Consider the following 23,261-nt stretch of genomic DNA (forward strand, 5'->3'; position numbering starts at 1 on the left):
CAGATCCAAGCGCTTAGTACAGTGCTGTGCACATAGTAAGCACTCAATAAATACTATTGAATGAAATGCATAGATGATGCACAAGGGAGAGGGAGTGGGGGAAACAAGGATTTAGCCTGGACAGACCTCTGGTAGAAGATGGGAGTTAAAGCCACGGGAACAAACGAGCTCTCCAAGGGAGTGGGTGTAGATGAGCTAAGCCTTGAGAGGCTCCCACTGTTTGAGAGACCGAGAAGGAGCGATCAAAAAGTTTTAATGGGCTTTAATCAGACCATCTAGTGAAATGTTTTGAAATCAACTTTAGAATTGAATATGTAAAAAAGCCAGGTGCTGGGGAGAATAGTGACACAGTCACACATCTGAATAGAGAATAAAACTTCCTGTCCAAAAAAAGCATTTGACTGCGTGGGGGAAAGCACAGCCCTGGGAATCAGAAGGTCATGGGTTCTAATCGCGGCTCCGCCACCTGCCCGCTGTGTGGCCTTGAGCAGGTCACTTCACTTCTCTGTGCCTCAGTTACCTCGTCTGTAAAATGGGGATTAAGAATGTGAGCCCCATGAGGGACAGGGACTGTGTCCAACCCGATTTGCTTGTATCCACCCCAGCGCTTAGTACAGCGCCTGGCACCTAGTAAGCACTTCACAAATATCACAATTATTATTAGGAGAGAATCTGGGGCAGCTCATTCACTCTGTCATGGAACAGAGCTGAAATGAGGACCTGAAAACTTACAGGTGGCTCTAGGTGCACAAAGAAAAGGAACTTGGCCTGAGCTGATAGGAGTAATCTTAAGCTTTAAGGCTCTCCACACCTAACTGATAACACCCTGCTCCACCCAAAGAAGAGTTTTCTCTCCTTTCTCTAATAAAATTCCCTCATCACGAATACTCCAAACCACGAGGTTTTTCCAGGAATGTGAGTCAATAGACCTGTACCTCCTAAACAAGTGCTAAAACTCTCGAAACCCTTGTAGATCCCAGTCCCATCCTTCCAGGCCACCTAAATGGCTCCAGTTTGAGAACCCGCACTGCAACAGTCCAGGCTATGCCTTAAAACAAAAGTGTAGCCAGGGAAGGCATGTCAAAGTCCAAGAGGCCAGGGGATAAGAAACTCTCAGCACGTCCATCTGCTTTCAACAACCCTTTCTGCATCCCAGTACTCTGGCTCCTGCCCAGGATGCCCATTCAGGAAGAGAAGAGGGAGAAGAGATGTCCACTTTTTTTTTTTTATGGCATTTGTTAAGCGCTTACCATGTGCCAGGCACTGTACTTAGCACTGGGGTAGATACAAGCTAATCAGGTTGGGCACAGTCCAGGTCCCACATGGGGCTCACAGTCTTAATCCCCATTTTACAGATGACAGAAATGAGTCAATCACATTTATTGAGCGCTTAATGTGTGCAGAGGACTGTACTGAGTACTTGGGAGAGTACAATATAACAATATACAGACACATTCCCTGCCATGAAGAGACTTGCCAAAGGTCACACAGCAGGTAAGTGGCGGAGCCGGGATTAGAACCCAGGTCCTCCTGACTCCCAGGCCCTTGCTCTATCCACTGTTGATAGTTTTGTCAGGTCATCTTCCACCTTTCACCCCCTCGCCCCCATTCTGCACTCCTCTTGGATGAGGAAGGAGCTGCCAAAAATATTCCTAGACTGGGGTTAGTCCTACTCTGGAGTTCTCTGGAATCACAAATCGGCAGATCTGGTCAGATAAGAAGGAAGCAGCCCGAGTCGTCTCTCCAAGATTAGCAGGACTAATTTGGCAGTGCAAGACAACTCTCATCCACTGAGGTAACTGCCCGGACAGGCCCCTATTTTTAGGCACTTTTAGTACCTGTTTAGTACATGATGGTCTCAGGTTCATGAAATAATAATAAAATTAATCATAATAATTACAGTACTTGTTAAGTGCTTACTGTGTGCCAAGCACCGTTCTGAGCCGAGGGGTAGACACAAGATAATCAGGTGGGACAGAGTCCCTGTCCCACATGGGCCTTGCGGTCTAAGTAGGAGGAAGTGGGATTTAATGTCCATTCTACAGATGAGGAAACTGAGGACCTGAGAAGTTAAGTGATTTGCCTGAGGTCACACCGCAGATAAGTGACCGGGCCAGGATTAGAAGCCAGGCCCTCTGACTTGGGTGTCCAATCATTCATGTTGTAAGAATCAAAGTGAGCAAGTTATTCTTTACCGGTAAAAAAAGAGATTATTAATTTTAAGTTACCTTCGCAACGGAATGCAGGGCTCTCTAACTGCTTCCTGCAAACAATGCAGAATTTCTTCTTGTAATGTCCAGGAGGTCCAAAGCAATGTGCAACCGGAACCTATCAATGCAAATACAAGCCACAGGTCTTTAAATGAAGCTCATTTACAAAATGCATATCCTAGCGGATATATACACACACATAAATAAAAGCACACTAATCTTTGTGGGACCGCCTGGAATGAACAGAGACCAATTAGTGATAGCATTTGTTTCGGACAGCACTGACCGGTTCACTGCCTTTACCTTCCAAAAATTAAATGCATTCCTTACCCAACCGATTCTCTGTTAAGTCCAACTCTACATTTCTTTTCCAAGAATCGGAACGAGACAAAGTTAAATTCTCAAATGAAAAACAAAAGGAAAAAAATAAAGACCATCCAAAAAGGCTAGATCTCAAGAAACACAGAGTTGACATTTTGACATAGCCAGAATTTATAATATCATACCGGGGAAGAAGCAAGTTCCAGCCACAAGTCTGCTGGAGAACATGAATATGAATATGGTTATGGTCAATAGCCCTTACTGAATGTTCAAAACATAAAGGGAAGGTAGTGGGTGCTGTGGGGAACCGTAATTTATAATATTGATCATTACAATACTTACTAAGCACTCGGGTGCCAAACACTGGGTTAAGTCCTGGGGTAGATTCAAGATCATTAGAACTGACAGTTTCTGTCCTACATGGGGCTCACTAGCTAAGAAGTATGCAGAGTAGGCATCTAATCCCTATCTTGCAGATGAGAAAACTGAAGCGTAGGGAGGGTTTGACTGAATGAGAGGATCCCCATCCTCGGGGCATTTTAAATATACTGGGGAAAAAGGACAAACATAAAAATGTAGGTCATAAGCACCTGTCCCATAAATGACACATAAGATCACAAACGATTGAAACAAAGTATCACAAAGGATATGAGGCAATCTGGAATTTTCCCTAGGGAGACGGTTCACCAGAGGAAATTCCTGAGATTTTAACTTGACCCCTAAAAGCCTCAAAGAGCTCTGGCCCCCATCCCTTCCTCTGAGTCTGTTTTAGGGCTAGTAGAGTCCGATCATTTTTAAACACTTGTCGGTGATCCGTAACTCCATATGCTGGTAGTAAGCTATTAAAATGGCCAAACAATTCATTTCCCCATCACCCAGAAGAAACCCATAGAGAAAATGAAAACTAAAATTCACCCCATCCTGACAAAAAGTTACTAGTGCCCGAAATAAACTTACCCTAACAAGACTGGGCGCAATGCACGAGCACAGAATCTTCACGTGCTTGAGGCACTTTTCATGAGACATAAAATTGCAAACTGTGGAGATAAAAATAATTTTGATTCAGGCTTACAGTGTCTCCAACATAATTCAATAGTACCATATGCAGCAGATGACACAGGTAAAGAGAGAAACGGAAAATGCCCCAGAAATATATAGAGTACTCACCCCCAAAAGTTGGTGATGATATCATTCGCTACCTATTTACCTTAATACTAATTTTTTTATGGTATGTGATATCAGCTAAGCGCCAGGGTATATACAAGGTTGTCAGGTTGGACAGTCCCTGTCCCGCATGGGGCTCGCAGTCTTAATCCCTATTTCACAGATGAGGTAACTGAGGCCCAGTGAAGTGAAGTGACTTGCCCAAGGTCACATGGCAGACAAATGGCAGATCCGGGATTAGAACCCAGGACCTTCTGACTTCCAGACCCTTGCTCTATCCACCAGGCCGTGCTGCCTCAAAAGGGAAAAGAAGAATGGGAGACACCACAAGCACTCTGGTGGAAGAATCAATACCACGTACTTCAAGAAGGGCCTGAGAGGGCAGGGTAAATGTCAAGGGTTAGCGCCTCTTCCTCTAGACTGTAAGCTTGTTGCGGGCAGGGAACGGGTACATCAACTCCACTGTACTGTACTCTCCCAAGTACTCTCCCAGAGAGTACACTACTCTGCACTCCATAAGCACTCAATAAATACCGTTGATCGATTGATTCCGGGCCCCTCACCAATGAATGGTGTGGGGGGGGGGGGGGGGAGGTCAGGGGATCAAAAGTGAGTTTGGATTCGGTCATGAGGAAGTGTATGCTTAATGTGAAAGAAGAGTAGGATTCCAGGCTTCCTCACTTGGCCATACAACCCCTGCAAACTTGGAAATGGCAGTTTCTATTTGAAAAATATCATTTCTGCTTTTCAGGTTTTTGTTATCCTTTTAGCAGAAAACAAGCAAGCCTGCAAGATTTTAGGGAAATGCAAATACACTTCAGAAGCCAAGATGACAAAAATCAGATGTTTCAAAATAAGTGGGGACTCAATAGTGCTCAACAAACCTATCCAATGGCACTGATGTTGTGCCCATCCAAAAACATGTTTACTGTATTAAATAAAACCAATAAAATGTACAGCTGTTTCCGGTTGTTCAACATCCTTCGGTATCAGAATAAACCCAAGTGAACCTCACAAATCCATCCTAGATTGAATGACATTTTCGAGAGCCTGAATGAATTTAATTAGTAAAGAGAGTTAATTCAATCATGCAAACAAAACAGCTAATAATATCTCTAAGGTTTAAGAGCATAATCATATTCCAAGGAACTCTGACAATAACAAATGGAAAACTACATTGACAGCCCTATTATTTTTGAAAAGTGACATAAAAACACGAACACCAGTACTCGACAAAAACCACTATTGTCCCAAACCACCTCAATGTTTAACTCAAAACAAGGATTTGATTTACGACAAGACAAAAGAAGACACACACTATTATTTCCATTGTCTATTGTGGACCCACCATCGGCTACTAACACAGAACAGCAGTCCTCGGATTTCAAAACTGACATTCTATACTGATAATAAGGTGACTCACTATGCCAATTTTTTAAAAGGAAGGTAGCACTCTCTCAAAATGTCAAGCTCATTGTGTTTCCATCATCTGCTGCCATTAAGAGGGGAGAAAAAAAAGATAACTTTGAAATGAATCAGCATTACTCAATTCTATCACCTTTGCCTACTTACAGAAAAGCGTATATCTGTATGCGTGTGTACATAATACACTCCCAAACCTAAATTTTAATCTGTAAAGGTCTCACTTCATTAATAGTGCTGCAGAGTAGAGAACCTGAGTACAATAAATGGATTTTCTCTCCAACTAAATGACGGTTAATTTCATCAGTGTTTTTACCAGGCTGACTCATAGGGAGATTGAGAAAAATCATTACTGTGAAGCACTCTTCAAAATGAAACATTCTCTAATGGTTAGTATTCATCTGGAACTTGAAAATTTGTTTTGAAATGGTCACCGGCCTTGTCCAACTATAACAACTCTCTTTAATGCTTCAATTTTCCAACTGAAACAGGTTTTGGGTTGTTTGTTGTTTTTTTTAAAAGCACTTACAATGTTCCAGGTACCATACTAAGAGCTGGGGTAGATTGGTTGGATCCAATCCCTGTCCCACATGGGGCTCACAGTCTTAATCCCCATTTCCCAGATGAGGTAACTGAGGCCCAGAGAAGTGAAGTGACTTGCCCAACGTCACACAACAGCTAAGTGGCAGAGCCTGGATTAGAACCCAGGCCCTCCGACTCCCAGGCCCATGCTCTATCCATTAGGCCACACTGCTTCTCAACAGTTCATAATCCACACTCATGTTGATGACTCTTCAGACACTCCTTCCTTACCGTACTTTGTTTGCCTCGGATCTGCAACCTCTAACTCTTCCCCACATCAGCTACTCAATCGATCACTCAATGGTAACTGTTCATCCATTCATTCATTCAATCGTATTTATCGAGCGCTTACTCTGTGCAGAGCACTGTACTAAGCGCTTGGGTAAGTACAATATAATAATGAACAGACACATTCCCTGACCACAACGAGCTCACAGTCACTGTACTAAGCACTTGGGAGAGTACACGCAATAGAATTGGCAAACACGTTCCTCGCCCGTAATGAGTTTACAGCTACTCACCAGCTGGGACCCACCTTTGACCTCACAATCAACTAGATGCTACACTTCCTCTGAAAGTATCCAATCACTCAACCTCACCATGGCTTCAGTCCCTTTCCTTACCCCACTGCCCTGTTGAGACTTGAGTAATTGTAACAGTATTGACTGAATGCCTACTGGGTGTGGTGCACTGTATGCGGGAGATACATCCAGAAGCAGTGTTGCCTAGTGGAAAGAGCAGAGTCCCGGGAGTCGGAGGACCTGGGTTCTAATCCCAGCTCTGCCACTTGCCTGCTGTGTGATCACGGGCAAGACGCTTCTCTTTGCCTCCATTCCCTCATCTGCAAAATGGGGATTCAATACCTGGTCTCCCTCCTGCTTAGGGTAAGTCCCATGTGGGACCTGATTATTCTGTACTTACTGCAGGGCTTAGTAATGAGCGCGACACATAGTAAGCACTTAACTAATACTGTGATGATGACGATGATGATGATTATCATCAGCACAAAACACATTTCCTGCCCATATGGGGGAGACAGACACGGAAATAGCTACTAATAAGGTAATCGGAATAATTGACCTGACTGTACGGTGACAAAAACACAATCTATTGAAGCAAAGACGAGATGGTGTTTTTATGGGAAACTATTCCTTAATGATGGAAATTTTTCTACCAAAAGAGTCCAAGAAACCTGAAGGGTTGATAGGCATTGGGGTGGGATTTATAGGAGAACTTCGAAGGTGGAGAGGACTGCAATCTGGCAGAGCGAGATGGGGAGAAGGGAGTTCCAGGCTCTGGGGATGATGAAAACGCAGTACAGCCAAAGGGTGGGCTGGGGAGGAAATATGACTGCCGGTAAGGGAGTAATGGGTGATGAAAGCTGGTTAGTAAAGACAAAGAGAGCCAGTGGAGAGCCATAAAACCAATGGTAAAGAGTCTTTGCTTGAGACTCGGTGAGATGGGTGACCCCTGGAGGATTTTGAAGGGGGGGGAGATGTGGGTTTCAGGAAGATGATCCGGGTAGCAGCATGGAAGAAGAACCGACGTGGAGAGAGAGGCTGGAGAGAGGTCAGCAAGGAAGCCGACAAACTAGTCCGATCGTGCACCGATGAGTACTTGAACCACTGCGCCGAGGAAGGAATGGAGGCACAAAATGGTACTGAGGTAAAATTGGCAGGGTTTGGCCAGAGAGCAGAATGACGTGAATTGAGGATGCTACCAAGATCGCGGGGTTCAGTCAGAGGGAGGAAGGTGAGATGAGGGGAAGGTTTAGAAGCGAGGATAAATTCAGTTTGGGACATGTTCATTTCGAGGTGCCGGCAGGACCGTCCTTGTGGAGATGTCTTAGAGGCGAGAGGAGATAAAGGGTGGGCTAGCATAGGAGAGATCGGGCAAGCGGTAGATTTGTGAGACGGTAGCATAGAGAGAGTAACTGAAGCCATGTGAATAGCTAAGTTTCCCCAATAAAGGGAAGGTAGAAGAGCAAGGAAACCAGCACCGAAAGTCTTGCGAGACTACTACACTCTTCAAAGCATAGTAAGTGCCCAATAAGTACCATTAATTGACCCCCATGATAAGGAGATGAAATGTAGAAGAGAAAACAGAGGAGAGGTAGGACGACAACACCACATCACCTATACCAAGATCAGATAACATCCTAAGGAAAGTGAGTCAAAGGTGGTGGAGAAGCTGAAGAGGATTCTGACAGGTAGACCACATTGCGCTTAGTTAGGAGAAGGTCGCTGATGATTTTGGAGAGGGCGGTCTCAGTGGAGTGAAGGGGGTGAAACGTGACCACAGTGGATCATGAAGAAAGTTAGTAGAGAAGACGTGAAGGTGGGGGGTGTATACGATCCTTGCAAGGAGTTCAGTGGGAAGGGGAGGGAGATCGGACAATGGCAGCTAGAGAAAGTTGTTTTAGTACAGGGGAGATAAGAGCATATTTGAAAGGAGAGGGGAAGGTCGAGAGAGAGTTAGTTTGAGATTTTATTTAAAAATACACATGGGGAGCAGCCTGGCCTAGTGGAAAGAACACAGGCCTGGAGTCAGAGGTCCTGGGTTCTAATCCCAGCTCCTCCACTTGCCTGCTGTGTGACCTTGGCCAGGCCACTTCACTTCTCTACACCTCAGTTACCTCATCTGTAAAATAAAAATGATGGTATCTGTTAAGCGCTTACTATGTGCAAAGCACTGTTCTGAGCACTGGGGTTGATACAGGGTAATCAGGTTGTTCCATGTGGGGCTGAGAAGCAGCGTGGCTCAGTGGAAAGAGCCTGGGCTTGGGAGTCAGAGGTCATGGGTTCTAATCCTAGCTCAGCCACTTGTCAGCTCTGTGACTTTGGGCAAGTCACTTCACTTCTCTGTGCCTCAGTTACCTCATCTGTAAAATAGGGATTAAGACTGTGAGCCCCACATGGCACAACCTGATCACCTTGTATCCTCCCCCAGCACTTACAACAGTGCTTTGCACATAGTAAGTGCTTAACAAATACCATCATTAATTATTATTATTATTATTATTATTATTATTAATCCCCATTTTACAGACGAGGTAACTGAGGCCCAGAGACGTTAAGTGACTTGCCCAAAGCCACACAGCTGATAAGTGGCGGAGCCAGGATTAGAACCCACGACCTCTGACTCCCAAGCCCCTGCTCTTTTCACTAAACCACGCTGCTTCTCTTATGGGGATTAAGACTGCGAGCCCTATGTAGGACAGGGACTGTGTCCAACCCAGTTAATCTTGTTTCTACCCCAGCGCTTAGTACAATGCCTGGAATGTAGTAAGCACTTAAACACCCTAAAAAAAGAACGAGAGAGAGAACGAAGACAGAGGCAAGGGACGGGAGGCGAGCAGGAGCACAGGAGGGTCAAAATCCCCAAACCTAATCGTCGCCGCTATCCCTGTTTCCTGACCCATCCCTCCATCACATTCCACTCACCTATCCCCAAGCCCACAATCAGCCCACTAGTCACTTCCTACACCTCTGCTGCTGTGCATCTGAGCAATTCTGGAGGAAATCCAAAAACCCTGTTAACTTAATTCCTGTAATTACCCAAGGGCGCCCCATGTCTAAAAACATTTTTCACTTCTGCTTACGTGACACTCAACCGCCACACACAACCTGCTGCTGCTTCCAAGGTCATCTCTGGGTGAGCAGCCTAGGACCTACCACTTCTCGCTCCCACCATCACTGATGCCACCGGAGTCCAGAAGAGGACAACAGTTTCCAGGGGCCTCAGCCCCAGCAGTCTCTAAGTGGATTCGCTTCACGTAGCGAGCAGACCAACTAAATCCGACAGGGACGGAGATGGGCGCTGACACAGAGGCACGTAGTAAGGGCCTAATAAACACCATAATTATTATTTTAGAAAGAGACACCAAGAGACAGAGCCTGGGGGATACAGCACAAAGGGACCAAGTCATTTCCCATTTGTAGAAAGGGGATCTTACTAAGTCACAACACAGTCTCACTTGCATAGGACCAATCTGCCTTAGTCATCTACACCATTCGTTTCAGTCAAAAACAAGAGAGTATTATATTGGCAAAATACTTAATAACCCCCGAAAGTAGCAATTAGGTTAGGAAAAATGCATGCAAGAGCTTGGGCAGGCAGGATAACAGAGCATTATTCTGGGAACATTATTCTGACAGTTTTTATTGACACTCACACCCTACTCAGTCTTACCCACAAGAACTGCTTTGACGGGCTTCTCTGTGGAAGGATGCATCGATGCTTCCCCGATCATTCCCCAGACCTGCATCAGTCAGTCCGTTTAGGAAAAGGAGAAACCAGGTGTCGAGGGAGGACTCCGAAACAATGAGTTGGACTCACAGCCTCTAGCGTCTGATCATTTTACTGAATTTGAGACTCAGCCTGGCTTAAACACTCTCCCAAAGGTGATTTCTTTAACCGCCCCCTTTGTGTCATATGTCAGGACTATCACCCTTCAGGTTACAAACCTTGGAGCACTCTGCCATAGGAGACTCCCTGAAGTCAAAATGTGGAGTCCTGGCCACCTGAACACATACTCTGTAGCCCTCCCTGGGCCAGCTGCTGCTCTTGATACATTCTGCCATCACCCAACCACACACACATGGTCCTTCTGGCATGGTTTACCAACACGTTACACCCCTCGCTCCCAAATTAGCACTGCTCCCATCTGTCGTAAAGTTGATGAGGTGGAGCAGTACACATTAAAAAGTCAGATACCTGAGATGGCGGGGATGGAATGGGGGAGAGTGGACTTTGCCGAGAGCAGTCAGCTTGCCCGCTAATTGGGATGCAGCTCTGGAACCCCTGAACATAAGCAATGTCATTATCATCAGTGGAATTTATTGAGCACTTACTGTGTGCAGTGCACTCTACCAAACACTTGGGAGAGTACTGATTCATTCAATAATCGTATTTATTGAGTGCTTACTGTGTGCAGAGCACTGTACTAAGAGCTTGGGAGAGTACAATATAACAATATACAGACACATTCCCTGCCCACAATGAGCTGACAGTCTAGAAGGCCAATCTGCCCATGTCCTACAGTGGCACCAACTGATCTTTGGAAGAACAGAATGATAGTTTGGGAGGGTATTTTTAAATAGTATTTATTAAGCACTTACTATGTATCAAACACTGTTCTAAACACTTCGGTAGGTACAAATTAATTAGGTCAGACACAGATCCTGTCCAGCATGGGGTTCACACTGTAAGTGGGAGGGAGAACTGATATCCCCATTTTACAGTTGCAGATACTGAGGCACAGAGAAGTTAAGTGCCTTGACCAAGGTCACACAGCAAGCATTAGCAGAGCTGGGATTAGGTCTGACTCCCAAGTCCGTGCTCTCTCTACCAGGCCATGCCGCTTCTCTTTATCAACCATCCTGAGGGTTAGGGGTATGCAATCTATAATTTGCTTTTTCCTTCAATAATGGATCATGGACCTTTTCAAGGCTTCCAATACCCCTCTTTCCTCCTAGCATTTCCCTCAAATAACTAATTATGAAGTTTCCATCCAGAAAATCATGCAAACTCCTTCCAAACAACTTACTGTGATAATGAACTCCACAAGCTTATTACCTGGTCTGGGAAGACACACTCCCTTTTGTTTGTTTTGAACCTACTACGATCCAGCTTCAGTGGGGGCCCTTTGCAGTCCTGATGTTATGGATTTTGGTGAAAAATTCCTCGGTTCAACCCACCTAAACCCTTTATGGCTTTGTAAGCTATCGTATTCCCTCTCGGCCTTTGTTTTTCCAGACCGAAGGATGTTTTTCATTCCTCCCTCATACAGAAGCAGCCCCATCCCATTGGTCATTTTAATTGCTCCATGCTTTTCCAGCTCCTAATAGGCCCTTCCTAAATCACAGTGACCGGAATTGAAAGCAGAATCTCAGGCGCAGATGAATCATAATAATAATAATTGTGGCATTTGTTAAACCCTTACTATGTGCCAGGCACTGTATTAAGCACTGGAGTAGATGCAAGATAATCGGGTTGGATTCGGTCCCTGTCCTACATAGGGCTCACAGTCATAGTTTTCATTTTACAGATGAGGAAATGAGGCACAGAGAAGTGAAGTCAATTGCCCATGGTCCCAGAGCAGAAAAGTGGCTGAACCGGGATTAGAACCCAGGTCCTCTGACTCCCAGGCCCAGGCTCTATCCACTAGGCCACGCTGCTGCTCATGCAACCATGAAACCACAGTCTCAGACCACCCCTCTAGACTGTGAGCCCATGGTGGGCAGGGATTTTCTCTCTTTATTGCTGTACTGTACTTTCAAGAAATACGACAATAAATGAATGACCAAATTATACTTTGGGTTTTTTTCTAAACCCTCGCTGGTCTCCAGCATTCTGCTAGCCTTTATGGAGGCCCCTACACCTCGGACTGTTGATTGAAAGAAAGAGTTGATACTGACTCTAAGGTTTTTCTTGAGTCGTGACTGATGGCTCAGAGCTCAGCATCATGCAATTGCAATTTGGATCATTTTCTCTAGAGGCACATGTTCACAATGAAGCTCATCTGCCACTTTGCTGCCTACTCAGATATATATATATATATATATATATATATATATGTATTTATATACGTATATACGTGTGTATATATATATTGCCTTCCTGCAGTTCTATCACCAGTGGCAAAACACACTGCCAATCAGGATAGCTCAGAATTTTCTTCACCCTTGAAAATTTCACTGGGCACTCCTTCTCTAGATCATTTATAAAAGTGTTCCCCAAATCCAGTCTTAGCACAGATCCCTAGGAGACCCCACAACTTACACTTTTCCATCAAGAAAAGTGGCCGTTTCTCCTTACCTTTTATTTCCTGTCTCTTAGCGAGCTTTCTATCCGTAGCGAAGCTTTCCAATCCCATGTATATCTATAGTTTCTAAAAAGCATTTGTAGTGGAACACTGCCAATAGGCGGTATGTCGATTTCCTAAAGGCCTTTGTACCCACTGGTTCCTTTCTTACCACCAGCAACTCCATCCTTCGGAAATGATTTCCCTTCAACGAAATCCTGCCATCTTTGCCAACAGGTTGTGTTGATCTAACTGTACAGTCGATTCAATTATTCTGATTACCCCCGTTTGTAAATAGCTTTAAGTCTGTCTCCTCCACTAGAATGTAAGCTCTTCACAGGCAGAGAATGTGTCCAGTGCTTCTGTTATTCTTTCCCAAGCACTTCATAACAGTGCACTGCATCCAATACCAAGCTCAAATACCATTACCTACCCAAACCAGACACAGAAATGAAATGCCCCAGCCTATAATTCCCATTTTCACCTCTGCAGTGCAACTCCTGTCTTAAAGAAAGATTATAATCTGCTAGTCCTCCATCATCATCATCAATCCTCTTGACTGAGTGCGTTCTGTGTGCAGAACACTACACTAAGCGCTCGGGAGAGTACAACAGAGCTGTGTGACCTTGGGCAAGTAACTTCATTTCTCTGTGCCTCATTCACCTCATCTGTAAAACGGGGATTTAGACTTGTGAGCCCCACGTGGGACAGGAACTGGGTCCAACCCGATCTGCTCGTATCCACCCCAGTGCTCAGTACAGTGCTTGGCACAGACCTAGCTCTTAACAGATGCCAGAATTATTAACAGAGTTGGTAGACACATTCCCTGCCCACAAGGAGTTTACAGCCTAGAGGGAAAGGAAAGGATCCCTTTTTGATTTGGGGGATCTGTATATTGGGCCACGGGTACCACCCTCATACCCAATCCCATTAAACCGACGGGGTCGGGGGGGGGCACTGTTGAACTGTGGGGATACAAATATTTAGCCACCAGGGACCCCAACGCAGTCGGGACCACAGGCCTTCAGCAAATGAGAAAACACAAACCCAAAAGGCTATTCCAAAGGCACACCTTTATTTTTACTGCTGCATTTGTTTGCATCTCCTCAACGGGAGTGAGAGTGAGTCCTTATTACTGTTTACCCACTCTTTATATGCACTCCATATGTGCTCTTCAACCCCATTAACATATATTTCCCGTCTCAACTCCTCACATGTGATTCAATCGGGTCCATGATAAATCGCTGTCTCCTTGCTGTCTGCTGAGGTCTGAAGGAACAGAGAAATCATTGGTCCCCGGGGCGGGGGAGGGTCCTTCTTTGATCCCTAGAAAGATGGTAATGCTTCTACCAACTCTTATATTGTACTCTCCCAAGCGCTTAGTACAGGGCACTAGTAAGCACTCAATAAATATGACTGATGGATGGAACCATTTAATCCTTTCGTTGATTCATTTAGCTGTGCTTTCCTCTTACTTCATCTCTCTCCAGTGCTAATATTAGTGAGACTACCATCTTTAATCGAACAATTACTGGAATTTGACTGAGTCTAACGCTGGGGTCATCTGATCAGGTTTCCTGGTGAATCTGGAGACTCTGGCCTAGTGGAACCTGGGTTTTCCAGCTCTCCCATTCCGAGACATTACAATTTACAGTCCCATACAGAGAAAGAAGAGTCAAGAGTCCTGGGTTTCAAGCCAAGTATAGTCTTTACTCTCCTTATTTCTCAAATAGAGCTATCATCATGAATGGTATTTACTGAGCTCGTGGTGGGCAGGGAACGTGTCCATCAACTGTTACGTTATACTCTCTCAAGTGCTTAGTACAGTGCTGTGCACAGAGTCGGCGTTCAATAAATACGATTAACTGTTATCCTATTATGGATGACAGAGCTAATTCTAGCATTACTTTCATAAAAAATTTAAATTCTAGGGAAATACAACAGCATGATAATAATACTAGCCGTGGTGTCATTTTGTTAAGTGTCTAATATTTCACTAAATCCCGGGAAAGGTAAAGAATAATAATCAGGTGGGGCACAGTCCCTCTCCCATAAGGGGCTCACAGCCTAAATGTTCGATGGCTGGCTTTTTTTTATCTTCAATGTATCTGTTAAGCACTTACTATGTAGTGCTAAGCGCTGGGGTAGATACAGCTAATCAGGTAGGACATGGTCCATGTCACACATGGGGTTCACAGTGTTCATCCCCATTTTGCACAGATGAGGTCACTGAGTGAAGTGACTCGGCCCGAGGGCACACAGCAGTCAAGTGGCAGAGCAGGGATGAGAACCCAGGACCTTCTGACTCCGAGGCCCAGGCTCTATCCACTAGGACACTGAGGACAGGTGGGGAAGGGAGGGAGAGTAAGAGGGGTGATAGCAGCTGAAGAGAATGCAATAAAGCAGAGAAGAGAAAGAAAAAGGGCAGAGAAAAAGTTGAGGTAAAAGATGTGGCCAGCTGAAGGTGGGGAAGAAAAGGAGGAGCGAGAGAATCAAAACATCTAAGTGGCAATATACCCCGCACTATGAAGCAAGTTTTTCAAGCAGATTCCTTTTTCTGAGTAACCACAGACATCAATAAACTAAAGCACAGCAACATGCTGTGTCTTCTAAAACTCTCTCCCCATGATAGCTCTGGCAAAAACATCACCTATGCCCTGCTAAACTGGTTTGTTACTAAACAGGATGTCAATCTTCAAAACTTACTTGAACTTAAAATGCAATCCAAATAGCCAAACAAAAAATTGAATTTGATCTAGAAGAGCAAACTGTTATTCTATTACGGATGACAGAGCTAATTATAGCATTGCTTTCAGGAAAATATCTAAGTTCTTGGGAAATACAACAGCCTAATAATCATAATAATGACAGCAATTGTGGTATTTTGTTAAGTGCCTCAAACTGCGCTAAGCCCTGGGGAAGATAAAAGATAATCAGGTTGGACACGGTCCCTCTCTCACATGGGGTTTGTGGTCTAAATGGTTGGGAGAACAGTGTTTAATCCCCATTTCACAGTTTAAAATCCTCTAGACTTTAAACTCGTTGTGGGCAGGGAACATGCCTACCGACTCTGTTGCACTGTACTCTCCCAAGAGCTGAGTACAGTGCTCTGCACACAGTAGGCACTCAGTAAATACCACTGACTGATGAGGAAATGGAGGAATAGAGAAATTAAGCGACTTGTCCAAGGTCACCCAGCAGGCAAGTGGCGGAGCCGGGATTAGAGTCGAGGTCCTCCAACTCCTCATCTTGTGTTCCACCAATCCACCAGAACACCCTGCTTCTCTGCTTAAAGTCAGCAGGATTTAAAACCGTATCCAGGGCAGCTGCTCGGGTTGGACGGAAGTAGTTGCCAGAGTTGGGAAGATTAAGAACTGTTGTGGGCAGGAAAATGGAGCAAAGGAGTGTCCCGCAGTCACGGTAGAAGGCAAGCACATATTTACTCATCTGGTCCTGCACCACACTTGGCTTGGTTCTCGTAGTAAACCCCGCCGTCCTCTTCTCATGTAGGTGCTCATCCTACTCCCAGTCTAACCCTTTCCCTCTCCCCAACTGCGGGTCCCTTTTCCGTTCCCGTTCCCTCTTCTGGGTTGCTGCAGCCTCCTCTTCCTCCTAAAATAACTGCCGAAGCTCCTAACCACCTACTCTCTCCAACCCTCAAACTCAAAACTTTGGTTTGTATTTCCCTATCTGTGCTTCCAACAGCCAGCCAACTCACTGATTAATCCTCCCACATTTCAACTTTTCACTCCTTTTTCGGTCCATTGTCGCTACACCATCTATTTTCCGAGTACCAATCCCAATCTCAGAACCGGCTTTCCAGAGTTAATATTGACCTAAGCATTTATAATATCTACTAAACATGAACGCTACAAAACCAATGATTAATAAATCTCATCTGTGCCTCTGGATCGAAATGGTAGTTTGTAAGGGGGGAGAGCTCATCTTTAGCCAAGTTTCTCAGGCATGAAGTATAAGGACACAGTTATGGCTTTCTTTCAAAAATATCCCCAAACCGGTACCACGAAGTACACGTATGCCGTTTCGTCTTAAAGTTAACAAGGCTGCCGATGCCTAGCATCCTATATGTAAGGACACCAGTATTTCCAAAAAAATCAAAAAAACACCTAACTTCAATCCCAAAATTTGGGTTGCCATACTACCGTGCTACTTTTTTTTCCCCCATAAATCGAAATTTCTCCTCTCTGTGATCTTAACGGTCCTTCTTTGTTTGTTTATAGCTCTGAATAGTGAAAAATCTAAGCTGGAATGGAATAAAGAGAAAACAAGAAGAGCATAAAAGAATAATGATGCAGAAATCTTAAAATTGTAGCAGATGGGTCCATTTAAGGAAACTGGCTATTACCGTTCAATGTCACTGGTTATAAGCCTCTTTTATATTTTCCCTCTAGAGAGAGTGTGCATTAATGACGAGCATCCAAAATTGTGGTGTCTATTGACAAAATGATATTCAATTATCCAATCATGCAATTTTGTAGAGACCTAGAGCTTTCAAAAAAAAAAAGAAACCCCAGGGCGCCTTAGATTTAGAAGGAAGAAAGGCACGGTTATTGGGATTATTCCATGCCTAGAAAGGGGGACTGATTCTTCAAGTCGCCCACTTGTCTGAGGGGCAGAGATGCAATGGGGAAACCACCCCAGCTCTCTCGCTGTAAGCAAGGAACCCCATCAAGCTTGCCTTATCTGCTGTAGGGGGCTTGGCACGCCTAGCAGATGTGCCAAGCAGTAGGACTTACCACTGTACCATTACACTTACATCCATGCTGTGGAGGTGGGACTCGACCTGCACCGAGAACGTGTCCACGATCCACCTCAACTCTTCCTCCTAAACCGGGTTTGGGGACTGCTTCCTGGGTTCCCCACAACTAGTCATGGGCAAATGGGGGTTGAAAATAAATAGGCTTATTTGTGTTCTATTCCCCTGCTTTCCAAGAGATCTAGAATCTAAACACAGGCCACAAAATCCACTCCGTCTGACACACGGATCCCCCCAATCTTTTGGCCCCGATCTGTGACAGAAAGAGTTATAAGCAGCCCCGCCAAGTTACTGTATCGCTTCGAGTTGTTTTCCTCGTCCCCCTAGACACGGCTTTAGAGCTACTCCTCCAGGGATGCAGAAGTGGAGGGTGGGGGAGAGAAGGGGTGAAGGGGAAGGGCAGTAATCGCTCAACAGTCATCCTACCTTCCACTCGTACCTCACTCCAGCCTTGGGTGGACACTGTAATGCTCAGAAATAACAGCCAGCCCTAGCCGATCACCAGACACGTGCAATACCGGACAGGGTCCAGACCAACTGAAAATCAGACGAATGCCCACCCTAATCCAGCCACCGTCAACCCCTACACAAACAACGTGTGATGCTTTCCTAGGGAGAGGCAAAATGCATGCTTCATCTTCATTGCACATTTTTCAAGCACAGATCAGTCGAGTACCCAGTGTGGACTAAGTGCTTGGAAAAATACAGCAGAATTAGTAGACATGATCCCTGCCCTCAAGGAATTTACAATCCAGTAGGGGAGAGAGGCGCTAAAATAAACTACATATAGAAGGAAGTAATAGAGCATATAAGAACTGAGCATCATAACTGTGCTATTTGTTAAGCACTTACTATGTGCCAAGCACTAACCTAAGTGCTGAGGTAACGACAAGGTAATCAGGTTGGACTGAGCCCCCTATGGCCAGTCCCATAGGGGGCTCACAGTCTAAGAGGGAGGGAGAAAAGGCATTGAATCGCCATTTTACAGATGAGGAAACTGAGGCACAGAGAAGTTAAGTGACTTGCCCAAGGTCACACAGCCGGCAAGTGGCGGAGTTGGGATTAGAACCCACGTCCACGGTCTCTCCACTAAGCCACGCTGCTTCTGCTTCAGGAAAGGGTGTAACTACTTAAGTACCGTGGAGGCCCCAAAATGCAGGTGTGAAAATCGAAGGATAAAAGGTGGTGAGATTAGAAATCAACTGAGGAAGGCCTCCTGGTGGAGAGGTGATTGCAGTAGGGTTTCGAAGATGGGGATGGCCGCGGTCTGGAGGGAGAGGGAGTTCCAGGCGGGAGGGGAAGAGTGTGACCTAGAGGAGAGAATGAGGCACAGTTAGTAGGCTGGCTTGAGCGGAACGAAGACTGCCGGCAAGGGTGGAGTCCCTCTGGACTGTAAGCTCCTTGTGGACACGGAACATGTCTACCAACTCTGCTTTTCTGTACTCCCCCAGGTGCTTAGTCCAGTGCTCTGCCCACGGTAGGCACTCAAATACCACTAATCGATAGCGGGAGAAGAGAAATAGGTGGGAAAGCTGATTGAGTGCCTTAAAGCCAGTGGTCAGGAGATTCTGCTCGGTGCGAAAAGAAAGGGGCAACCACGGGAGGCTTCTGAGGAGTCTGTGACGTGTGCGTAACATGGCATTTCCAAAAAAAAAAAAAAAATGATCCGGGAGGTAGGGTGGAGTATGGACTGGAAAGAGGAGAGACCAGAGACGGGGAGAAAGGGGAGGAGGCTGATGCAGTAGTCAAGCCAGGGTTAGGACAAGTGCCTGGATGGCACAGTGATCCTCTGGAGGAAAGGGAAATGTAAAGACTATAAAATAATAAGGCAGCTTCCAGTAAAATCTGACATTCTCTCTACTCGGCGCTGGTACGGTTAGGTGAAAGTCGCGCCAGTCATTTTCTCTTCATTTGAGGATTCCGTATACATTGCTCCCACCCGGTAACATCTGCTTTCTGATTTACAAAATATTAAACAGCCCTAAGATGATGGAACTACACGTTCTAACAATCAATGCTCACAACTTATCTTCGCAATTAATCACAGAATGTTTCAGACTAAGGTCACAAGCTGTATCCAGCATGATAATATCCATAGAGATGACCTGAAAATCCATCTCGAATACAGCGAGGAGCAAAATGAAAAGACGCAGTCCGGCTCACCCGCTCAGTAGAGGGATTCGTAATAAAAATCGAGGTCTTCAGCACCGTCACTGACGGTTTGAAACGAAATAAAATTCTAAGCAACGAGTGAAATAAGCCGACGGTCTCCGGGTCTAAAGGGGCATTTCCTCGAACGGACAAATCTCACCGAACGCAGACGAGGACTGTCGAGGTGCGCCTCGCACCACGATATTCTCAAACGACCCTCGTTACTTCCTCTCCTCCGCCGCTTATTAAAAATGTAAGAGCTGGCAGATTTGGTCTTATCTAAGATACCCTATTGCCCAATATCAATTTACTCACAGAGGGCAATGAATGGCTTGGGATTATAAGTGATCGTCATACCATTTAAACAGCCACGGCCAACTGGTACAGTTCCCAGTCTTCCAAATCAAAAACCCCCTCGGGGTCATTAGCCGGACCAGTTTTCCTTGGGTGTTCGATTTCATTTTAATCCCCCTCTTCCACTCCCATTCCCTCGCCAAGCTGCCATTAACCTAGTTAGCATTCACCGCCACCTCCTCCAACTATCGGACAGCAGCTCTTTTAACGTTTCCATTTTGGAGGGGACCATGAGAGAGTAAGAAGAGCAAGAGGGGTGGCGTAAGACAGGAAAAGCAAACTCCACTCGGGAAAAAGGCTGCCAAATCCTGCCTCTCGGATCAAAGATCCATGGGCGGCCACTACAAAGTTAAAGGCAGGGAGACGTCCGAGATGCCGGGAGCGGTGCTCTTCGACGCTTTATCGTCGTCATTAGTATTCTGAGAGCACCCAGAAGGTGCTCATCATCCTTCGGCACCACGGGAGGCCCTCCTGTGAGAGAACGAGAAGAAGTGTGGGAGCCAGAGTAAAACTAATAATAATAATGTTGGTATTTGCTAAGCGCTTACTATGTGCCGAGCACTGTTCTAAGCGCTGGGGTAGACATAGGGGAAGCAGGTCGTCCCACGTGGGGCTCACAGTCTTAATCCCCATTTTACAGATGAGGGAACTGAGGCACAGAGAAATTAAGTGACTTGCCCACAGTCACACAGCCGACAAGTGGCAGAGCTGGGATTCGAACTCATGAGCCCTGACTCCAAAGTCCGTGCTCTTTCCACTGAGCCACGCTGCTTCTCCTAGACATTCCCTGAACGTGCCAAACGTTTAGTTCAACAAACCTCCGCACGAATGCCACCCGATGGTCACCTAAAGTAAAGAAGCGAACATAATCGTCAGTCCCGTCCTCTGTTGGTCAAGCGGTCACTTAAAACGTCGGGTTTTCTGGCATCTGTGTCACTGCCCCCGCGGCAACTCCCGGCCCCGAAGCTTCCGGCGCCCGGCCCGGCAGAGGGGCACCGCAACCGGCCGCGATGGCAACTCCGCGCCCGTGCCAACCCCGTCCACCACGGTCGGGGGTGACGCGCTGCTCCGCGGCTGAAAACGGGGTGCGCTTTTACAGCCCGGGGAGCTCGGCAGGTGCGGGTCCTTGCCTGAATTTGGCCACCGCTGGGCTCCGATGACTTACTCGAGTGGCAAGAGGCTTTCTCGAGTGCCTGCGTGCACTTCTGAGTGCTCGAGAGGAACGAGACCCCATCCCCGCCGCCAAGGAGCTCACTTCTGGGGGTTCCCATCAACCGGGGGGCGGGAAGGACCGATTCGACAGCCCTGGCACGGACTCGGACTACCGGAACAGTGGCCGTGAACGCTGGAGAGGTAGCCCTCCTTCGGCCGTGGGCTCTACCGGCCTCTTGGGCCGGTTTCGACCAGGCTACTCCTCTTGGCCGAAACGCTCCTCCAGTCCGCATCGGTGCCGGGTCCTGACTCCTTAAATCAGACCGAAGAAGACTCGTCCCACCGGCCGAATCCGCTGAATCATGCGGTCGGGGCTATCTAAAACCGAGGCTGAGCGCCGGTCCCCCTCGTCCCAAACTTTCTCCCGTCCAAGGGCTCCCGAGCACGGACTTTTCCGGGCCGGAGTCGTTCCCTGCGTCTTGGCAAGGAGGAAGCCCGAGCGAGACAGTCCCCGATCCCGCAAATGAGTTTCCCGGTCCGCTCCCCACCCTGTTTCTACTTCTGAAACCTTCGGCGACCCCGCAACCCCACCCAACCCAGACGGGAGGATGAGAGAAAGGGCAGCATTTCCAACTGCCAGCAGGAAAGCCAAGGGACGGGGTGTGTGTGCGTGTGCGTGCGAGAGAGAGAGAGAGGAAGAGAGAGAAGTTGGAGAACAGCAAAAAAGCCGGGGAGGGCAGAAGGATCCTCTCCCGCCAGGGTTCAGTGGGGGCGAGTGAGCGTGTCTGGGTGTTGCAGGTGGGCGACGAAAAGGGGGTCGGGGGCCGAGTGTCCGAGCCAAGCGGTCCCTTACCCTCACACTGGAAGCCGGCCAGTCCCCAGATGAAGTCCGTGCAGTAGTGGCAGAAGGTGGGCTTGGTGAGGGTCACTCTCCTGAAGCTGTGACCCGGGGAGCACAGAGGCTGGGAGGGGGGCTTGGAGGCCGGCTCCGGGCCGGGCTGCGGGGAGCGCTCTCTGCCGCCGCCCAACAGGGGGCTGGAAGCGGGGCTGCCCCCTCGGGAGCCGCCGCCGCCGAGCCGGGAACGAGCCCCGTCCCCCGCCGCCGCCGCCGCCATCCGACCCGCATCCGCTCGCCGCTCCGGGCGGGAGGGAGGGAGAGAGGGAGGGAGGGAGGGAGGGAGAGGGCGATCAGCCCGGGCTCGGCCCCGGGCGCATGATCCGGCCGAGGCGGCGCCGGAGCTGCTCCCCGCGCGGTGCGGCGCCGGCCAGCGCGGACAGAGAAGCTGCGGCACGGCCAGCCCGGCTCGACGCTTCCTGCCGGCGGGGAGGGGCGGGACGGGGCGGGGCGGGACGGGGCGGGGCGGGACGGGGCGGACCGTCCGGCCCCGCACCCCCCCTCCCCCTCCCCCCCCCCCCCGCCACCTCCCGAGCATGCGCACTGGCGGTGGGGACGCTGCGGGACGGAGGGAGAAACCGAGAGAGATCAGAGAGATAGGAGAGAAAGAGAGACGAGAGAGAGAGAGGTCCGGCGGCCGGCTGACGGGCCTGGGCCAAGACGGGGCCGGAGGGGGCAGACAGAGGATGGATGGCCACCCACACGCACTCCTAGGATAGAGCCGCTCTCACCCAAACCGGGGATCCCGCCGGCTGGAGTGAGCGGGCGGGAGAAGAGACGTCTCTGCAGAAGAGACGGGCGCTTGAGCCGTAATAATAATGTTGGTATCTGTTAAGCGCTTACTATGTGCAGAGCGCTGTTCTAAGCGCTGGGGGAGATACGGGGTCATCGAGTGGTCCCACGTGAGTCACAGTCTTCATCCCCCTTTTACAGATGAGGGAACTGAGGCCCAGAGAAGTGAAGTGACTTGCCCACGGTCACACAGCTAAGTGGCAGAGCCGGGATTCGAACCCGTGACCTCTGACTCCGAAGCTCTTTCCACTGAGCCACGCTGCTTCCCTCCATCCATGGCTCATCGATGCTGAGCCAAGCGGCTGGGAGAGGACCGGACAGCGGTCGGTAGACACGTTCCCTTGCCTACGACGAGCTTCCAGGCGGCTCGTCTCAAAGCGGCCGGTGCGCAACGGCTGTCTGAAAAGCAGTTCTCGGAGATTCCGGACTGTGCCCGGCGGGGAAATGGGCCACATTGCAACCCGCCCTTATCACCAGTGAGCGCCTAGCGTGGGCGAGGGACCGCACTAGACGCTTGGGAGACTCGCAGGCGTATGAGACGGAAACCCTGCTCTCAAGGACTAATTGGGACTGAAAATAATAATGATACTGTTGGTATTTGTTAAGCGCTTACTACGTGCCGAGCACTGTTCTAAG

At 47.7% G+C, this 23,261-nt stretch overlaps 1 protein-coding gene across 1 annotated transcript in view; it reads right to left on the bottom strand.

Moving 5' to 3' along the window:
* The window catches only part of DGKQ (diacylglycerol kinase theta), a 79,593-nt gene extending 57,540 nt beyond the window's left edge, over nucleotides 1-22,053 (bottom strand). The window contains exons 1-3 of the mRNA XM_039910620.1: nucleotides 21,792-22,053; nucleotides 3,489-3,568; nucleotides 2,229-2,328 (exon numbers count right to left, since the gene is read on the bottom strand). Of these exons, the coding sequence (XP_039766554.1) occupies nucleotides 2,229-2,328; nucleotides 3,489-3,568; nucleotides 21,792-22,053 (442 nt within the window). The remainder of the gene's footprint in view (nucleotides 1-2,228; nucleotides 2,329-3,488; nucleotides 3,569-21,791) is intronic.
* Nucleotides 22,054-23,261: the final 1,208 nt, after the last annotated feature.

Source organism: Ornithorhynchus anatinus, chromosome X3, assembly GCF_004115215.2.
Source record: "Ornithorhynchus anatinus isolate Pmale09 chromosome X3, mOrnAna1.pri.v4, whole genome shotgun sequence".
NCBI lineage: Eukaryota > Metazoa > Chordata > Mammalia > Monotremata > Ornithorhynchidae > Ornithorhynchus > Ornithorhynchus anatinus.